Genomic DNA, 7,080 nt, shown 5'->3' on the forward strand with positions numbered 1-7,080 from the left:
GGTCCGGGCTCCGTGCCGGGGTGTGAGAACCTCTGGGACCAGCCGGGGGGCAGGAAGGTGCTGAGGGGACACGATGGGGGCCAGGGGGTCCCCGCCCCGCCCAGCGGAACCCTGCCCCACCCGGCCTGGGTGACGCGTCACAATGTGACCCCTTTGTGACATCGCTCCGTGTCACCCCCGGCACCGTATCTGAGCAGCGCAGCCCCGCAGTGCCTGACAAGACGGGGAAGGGACAGGGCGGGAGCGCAGCGAGGAGACTCCTGAGCACAGCCCGCGTCTTTTCCCGTCGCTCCCTAAAGCTGAACCCCCACCGTCCCTCAGCCGTTTCTGAGGATGGCAGAGAGACCCCCCAGCAGCCCCAGGGTGGTTTGGGAGGAGGTGGGGGCTCCCCAGGAGAGCAGCTCTCTGCCGGAGCCCTGCGAGGTGTCCCTGGTCCAGGCCCTGCGGATCGGTGAGCGAGGGGGCCGATGCCAGGACCCCGTTTCCCCCGTTTCAAGCTCTTTTCACCCCTTGGGAGGCTGGTTGGCCGAGATGGCCGTTGTCTCACCGACTCCTCCGTGTTTCCGTGTAGACGAGACGCTGCCAGAGGAGATTCCAGAGGAAGCGGGATGGGATTCTGAGGGCGCCTGGTTGCTTTCTTTACTTGACTGCAGCGACATGGGAACGGTAACGAGCTCCCCCCTCGCCGGGACCCTTGTCCGTGTCATCGGCTTGTGCGAGCAAAGGGACCCAGAGGTGGTCGAGCTGCTCAGCCAAGCTCAGCGTGACACGCCTTCCCCCGTCCTTCCTCCCGTAGGTGTTTGGCGAATACTTCCGGCCTTCGCAGAAGACGGACGTTCTCCTCGTGGGCATCGAGGCCTTGACGGCAGACGATGCGCACGACAGGCAGATGGGCGGTGACATCGTGGACATGGCCATGACAGACCCCGTGTCCTGGCTGACGGATGTAAGTGCCCCGTGGCTGGACTGTCCTTCTGTGTCAAGACGTGTCAAATCTTCCCTCCTGCCCTAACCCGGCTCTCTCGGGCACCCAAAGCCAGGTCAAGGCAGCAGGGAGGGGTGGGAAGGGCAGCACCATCCTCACCCGTGTCCCCTCCAGGTGCCAGAAATCCTGAGACACATCCACAGAAATGTGGAGCACATCCACACGGAGCCAGCCCGGCGCAGCCTGCACTCGCTGCTGCTGCTGCTGACGGAGTGGAGCCCCAGGGAGGTGGTCAGGAGCCTGTTGGGCATCTCTCCAATGAGTGACAGGTACCGGCCCCGACAGCCTTGAGGGCTCGTTCCCCACGGGGAGAGTGGCCCAGAGGCCGTCTGGCTGCCAGACCCACAGAAAACTGCGGGCTATCCCCGAGGGGCAGGGCTCTCCATCCCACCACGCTTCCCCCTGCAGCCAGAGCCGGCCCAAGCGGAGCCCGTGCCCCGTGGGAACAGAACCTCACCCCCTCTGCCTCCCCGGGCACCCCGAAATGAGAGGGTGGGCAGGGCCGGGGTCTGGAGGCGCCGAGGCAGCTCTGCTGAGCGAGTTGGCTCTGGCTCCGCAGGGCGGCCGTGGCCATGTGGGAGGTGCTGGTCTCCGTGCCCTGGGCTCTGCGGAGAGTCATGTCGGAGCTGCTCGGCGTGCTGCAGGACTGGCGGCTGAGCAGGGTGTTCAGCTCTGCCACGGAGGACGCCTGCATCTACCCCTTGGCTGTGAGTGACCCACGCCCAGCCCCACCGCTCTGCCTTCCTCCTCCTCCTCCTCCTCCTTCCCCTGCTCAGCACCAGCCAGACCCCCGTGCCACAGGCTCAGGGCCACCCCGTGCTGGTTTGGCCCCACCAAGCCTGTCCCGGCACAGGCAGCGCTCTGCCCTCCCCCCTGCCGGCATCCCCCTGCCCAGCTCCGCAGCCTGGAGACCCCGGGAAGGGGCAGAAACCAGCGTCGAGGCGGTTGCTGGTCCTGGGTCAGAGACGTGGGGACTCGGAGGTGGCTTCAAGGGGAGAGGAGACCCTTGCCATGGAGCGTGCTGGTGCGGGGAGGGAGCCCTGCAGCTCTGCTGGTCTCTCACCGCTGTCTCCATTGTAGCTCCTGGCCTGCGCTAACATTGACACGGAGGAGTTTGCTGCCCTCTACAAGGCCCAGAGGTACCTGAGGCGTCCCAGCCCGGTGTTCCTTTCGATGGTGCTCACGGGCCTCAACACGCTGTCGAAAACACCTGAAATGGTGAGTGGGGGGTCGGCAAGGGGAGCCACATCGGCAGGTGGGGGCTGGGGCGGTGGGGGGGTCTTTCACCGCTTCACAAAAAGGCAACGGTGTGTTTCGTACAGGCCAGAAAACTCGCGGTGCTGCTCCCCGACATCCTGGAGACCCTGACAGATGCCAATGCCAATGTCAAGACGAAGGCCCTGGTGTTGTTCATCAGCGTGATGGGTCACATGGAGAGGGAAGAGGCCAACCTCATCTCCCTGAGCCTGGCGGAGAAGCTCCTGCCCCTCTTCGATGATGTAAGGCTGCCGTGGGCGCCTGAGCCGAGGCGACGGCTGTAAGGTGGCTGCCCTTGAGTGTGGCCATGCGGGAAGCGTTTGGGCAGGGGTCCCCCCCTTGCTCCTCTTGTGTAGCCTTTGGGGGCTCTTCCCCTCCCCGCTCCTCTTCCGCGGCCTTTCAGGGCTCCGGGGCCGTTGAGCCGCAGCTGCAGGTCTGGCCGACGGCTCCTGCGTTCAGGATCCGGCCCCAGAGCAGCTCCTCTCCCCCGGCCACGCTAACGCCCCTGCTCCCTGTGGGCGAGGAGCGGCTGGTGCTGAGCTCCCTCTGTCCTCCTCCCTGCCAGGAGTGCAGCCGCGTGCGGGAGCTCTCCATCCGCCTCTTCCAAGGCATGATGAAGACCGTGGTGGGGAGAAACAAGAAAAAAATGTTGAAGACAGTGCAGAGTGTGCTGCTCCCACTGTTACTGCACACCAACGAGGAGATCGAGAGCGTGGCCAAGGTGCAGTGACAGCGATTGGTGTCACGGGGAAGGGTGTGCTGACACCACGGGGGTGGCCTGGGCCTGAGGGACAATGGGAAGGTGTCACCGCAGGGTCCCGCTGCACTGGTCCCCGTGCTGCAGAGCTGGAGGGGGAGGTGGGGACCCCCTGCCCCACAGGAAGGGTCCCTGCAGCCCCAGCACGAGCAGGGCCAGAGAACCTGGCACAGGCAGTTCCCTGCTCAGCCGGGGCCGGCTCCCAGAGCGCGGCATGGCCCCAGCAATGAAGGGGAGCCGGTCCCGGGATCACCCCGTGCCCCCAGCTCAAAGCCAGGCCCAGAGCAGGAGGATGCCAGGTCTCCTTCCCTGGGCTCTGGGGCCATCTCCCAGCCTCTGCTTCTCCGCAGGCTTCCCGGGACACCCTCCACGCTTCTGCCAAGTTCCTGGGCCTGAGGAGGCTCAGCTCTGTGGCCAAGACAGGGCAGACACCCCTGATCGGAGAGTGCTTGGTGAGGACAACCCCCAAACCCCCGGGGCGGGCTGGACGGGGGCTGCAGCCGTGCCCGGGGGGGCTGTGCCGCTCTGCATCGCCGCCCTGCCCCGGCCCCGCTGCTCCAGCTGCAGCCTCCTTCCCTGCCCTCCAGCACGCAGCCCCCAGGGGCTCTTCTCCAGGAGAGCCCGGCCCAGCTGGGCCCTGGCAGCGGGACGGAGGGGTCTCGGCACCCCCAGCCCCCTCTGCCCGCGGCTGTCTCTGGCCCTCAGCCCCACGGGGCTCCCGGCTGGGAGACGGGAGTCACTGGGAGGGAGCTGGGGTGCTGGCGGGAGGGACTGGTCCGGACTGCTGTGGAGGGTCCGCACCAGCCCCGTGCCCTTGTGCTCCCTCAGATAACGCACAGGAGGAGCAGGGTGGAGGAGTATCTGCTCCAGAGCCTGCCCTACCTGAAGGACCCTCAGGCCACCGTGCGGGAGGAGGCCGTCAGGTTCATCGGTGAGTCCCCAGGGACCCATTTCTGGCCGCCCAGACCCAGTCGCCACTGGTGGGGCTCGCTGGGGGTCTTGATGGGTCCCAGAGCCCTCGGGAGCTGTCCTTGCCGGGGGACAGCCCTGCCCAGGGGGAGCAGAGCTCTGACATTAGCTCTGTGCCCCAGGTCTTGCTGCGCGGCGCCAGAGCATCCTCAGCCAGGAGAGGCTGTGGCACATCTGCGATGGTGAGTAGGGGACAGAACCCGGGCAGGTGCTGCCGTGCCCAGCCCCGCCCCAGGAAAACGCTCCGGGGGCAGAGGAGTAGTTTCAGAATGTTTTTTCAAGAGCAGTTTCACAAAGTTGTGTGTGTCTTTGACACACAGGTTAGCATATCTCTTTAGTAAGGTCTTGAAATGGGAGGAATTTTGTTTTCTCCCCAGAAAGGAAGGGAATTTGTGGGGGAAGGACAGCCGTCTCTGTCCTGCCCCTTGCCAGGAGGCTGATGATGTCCAGACTCCACACTGATGCTCAGATCAATACACGGGCTCGTTGAGGCCACACACAACTCTAGACCAGCTCGTATGGCAAACAGAAAAATGACTCTGTGGTCTGGCCCAGTCCTGAGCTCCTTTGTGTGTCGGGGGCACACGGGTCATTCCTGAGCAGCAGCTTCAGCCGCTCTGGTTCTCTCACCGGCTCCTCCTGGCCAGGGAAGAAGATGGATGGGGCTGGCATGGGCTGGGGGGGGTCCTGGGGGTCTCTGCAGGCACTGGGGGCTCACGTCTGCTCTGCTCCCTTCTCTCCCAGCGCTCCTGCCCTTGGGGAAAGACACGGAACTCTCCATCAGGTCCCTGGCAGTCAAGACCATCTCGGTCCTGACCATAGAGCAGAGTCCGACATCGAGATGGAGCCTGCGGTCGCTGTGCTGCTGGCTCTGATGAGCCTTCAAGAGACCAAACGCTCTGGAAACAGGCTGTCCTTGAATAATTATTTTTTTTTAAATAAAGCTGGAGCCACAAGCCGCTGGGACTCCGTAGCGTCCTTCCCACGGGGACCCCCCTGAGTGTGCTGAGCAGGGTCCCCCCCGGCCTCTGCCGCTGCCCCCAGGACCGCACACCCGCACCCAGCCCGGAGAGGAGGAGGAGGAGGGAAGCTTGGGCCCATCCTGCCCCTCCTGAGACACCTCAGGGCACAAAAAAGCTCCCGTGCGCCGAGCTGGCACGTCGCCATTTGTCCCAGCACCAAATCCTCTCTTGTACTGGGGAGCTGGGCTGGATTTCACTGGGCACTGGTTAGTTGTTAGAACATTCTAAGGCCAAACTGGGGCATTCTGGGGTCCAAAGAGAATTTTGGGGCAAAGTTTGGGGGCTTTTGGGGGTGCTGGTGCAGCGCTGCCCGCCCCTGCCCGCGCTGCCTGCGCTGCCCGCACCCCCAGCAGCGATGGCCGGGCCGCAGGCGGGGGGCGCTGGGCGGGGGTTCGGTTTCTCCCGGCACTGTCTGGGCTCGTCCTGCCCAGCGCGGCCGCGCTGAGGCTCCTCCAACCCCGGGGTGCTGAGCGGGGCAGTGCCAGGGGCCCAGCGCCGCCCCCCGCTGTCTGCTCGGCCCCGGGGTGCAGAGGGGGTTCAGGTTTCTCCCGCCGTGGCTGGCAGCTCCCGGCAGCAGAGGACTCCCTGAGCCACGGCCTGGCTGCGGCGGGCGCGGGAGCAGGGCACGGGGCTGGGGGTGGGTGTCATTCTGGGGTCTCTCGTTGCCAGGCGCCCCCAGACGGCGTCGAACCGGGGAAGCTCCGCTCGATGCGTTCACCGGCCCGTGACGCCCTTGCTGGAGCTCCCTTCGGAACACACAAGTTGTTCTGTGTCTGGGCGCTGCCGTCCCCGCCCCTGCAGCCCCACCAAACCCACCACGACATTTGGGTGCCCTGCCAGTCTGCCGAGAGCCCGGGCAGAAAGAGCCGTTCTGCCCCGCGGGGATGTCCCAGGCGACGTCAGCACGAAGCGCAGGACAGCTGTATCCTGCCACCCCTCTGGAAACGACACCCCCCTTGGAGAGAGCTGAGAGGTCACACCCAAGCCGGCGCTGAGGGCCCTTTCTCCGTGCCCCGTCTGCTGGCAGAGCACGGAACCAGAAACGAGACTGCGGCCAGGCAGATCAGCCCTGCGGAACAGGAACAGAGGGGCCAGGAATGAGAACGACAGCAGCTAAGGCGTCAAAATCACGCCAGAAACCTGGGACGTGGCCCCTGAACTGCGGTTCTGTACCATCAGTGACAGGGGAAGGCTGAGCCACAGCCGTGCGCCCTCCCGTCTCACCAGCTGGCAGCAGCGCATCTCCAGAAGGGCCGGGACACTTCCACGCAGCCAAGAGTGGGTGCCAGTCCCACACCGACACCGGCACTCTGGGGATTTAACCCTTTGCAGAGGCAAGAGGGCAGCCGTCAGCTGCCACGGCAGAACAACTCTTTGGCAGCTCCCCGAGGAAAAGGCAGCAGATCAAACACTGCAGCCCCCAGCTCCAGACCAGCGTCTGTGCTCAGACAGGAGCTGCCCTTGGATCCGAGGGGCGACTTCGCCCAGAGCCACGCGAGCCTGATCCACCCAGAGATACTTGTACTGCTGCAGTACCTCGTGCGTGCAGCACACAGGCCTCTCGCTGCCCGAGCAGAGCAGGGAGAGAGGAGAGAGTCGTCTGAATGATGCCTCAGCCAAAGTCACAGGCAGCAGTGGACTGTTGCTGCCTGCGTACAAACCCACGCCACGCTGACTCAGCCGTGCTCACCACCAGAACAGCATAAAGTATTTGATGGCTGTGCTCACTCCTTATTCATCAGCTGGACTACGATACGTGGTTTGCCTGGTTTGCAATACTCTGTGATCAGAGCGTTGCCATATTTTATCAGTCGGCGAAAACTAATTTCTCGCAAAACTGCTGGAGGACTCCACCTCCCCTCCCCGGTCTAAATCCCCTCCCAGCGGCTGCAGGAAACGCAGATCCCTGTTTGTCGGTGACCTCCAGTGGTGTCCTGATCCGATATCGGGGAGGGTTCTTAATCCCAAGAGCGAGGTTGAGACACAAACAAGGTCAGATGCCGCATAACCGTGTGAACTTTATTTTCTGTAACAACTGATAAGAGCAATAAGACAGAGAGAGAAAGAAAGGACAAAGTCAGAATCCCTAA

The 7,080-nt window shown here is 64.2% G+C and overlaps 1 protein-coding gene across 1 annotated transcript; it reads left to right on the top strand.

Annotated features, from left to right (window-relative positions):
• Positions 1–531: 531 nt before the first annotated feature.
• On the top strand, positions 532–4,843 carry LOC141972313 (maestro heat-like repeat-containing protein family member 6). Its single transcript, XM_074930199.1, has 11 exons — positions 532–666; positions 797–946; positions 1,100–1,254; positions 1,545–1,692; positions 2,066–2,203; positions 2,308–2,484; positions 2,808–2,963; positions 3,350–3,451; positions 3,828–3,930; positions 4,091–4,150; positions 4,713–4,843. Exons 1-11 carry the CDS (start codon positions 532–534, stop codon positions 4,841–4,843), a joined length of 1,455 nt encoding a protein of 484 aa, XP_074786300.1.
• Positions 4,844–7,080: the final 2,237 nt, after the last annotated feature.

Source organism: Athene noctua, chromosome 32, assembly GCF_965140245.1.
Source record: "Athene noctua chromosome 32, bAthNoc1.hap1.1, whole genome shotgun sequence".
NCBI lineage: Eukaryota > Metazoa > Chordata > Aves > Strigiformes > Strigidae > Athene > Athene noctua.

Coding starts and splice junctions, on each gene's coding strand:
- LOC141972313 (XM_074930199.1), top strand. CDS start 532: ATGGCCGTTGTCTCACCGACTCCTCCGTGTTTCCGTGTAGACGAGACG. Junction 1,255..1,544: donor ATCTCTCCAATGAGTGACAG/GTACCGGCCCCG, acceptor CTGGCTCCGCAG/GGCGGCCGTGGCCATGTGGG. Junction 2,485..2,807: donor TCCTGCCCCTCTTCGATGAT/GTAAGGCTGCCG, acceptor CCTCCCTGCCAG/GAGTGCAGCCGCGTGCGGGA.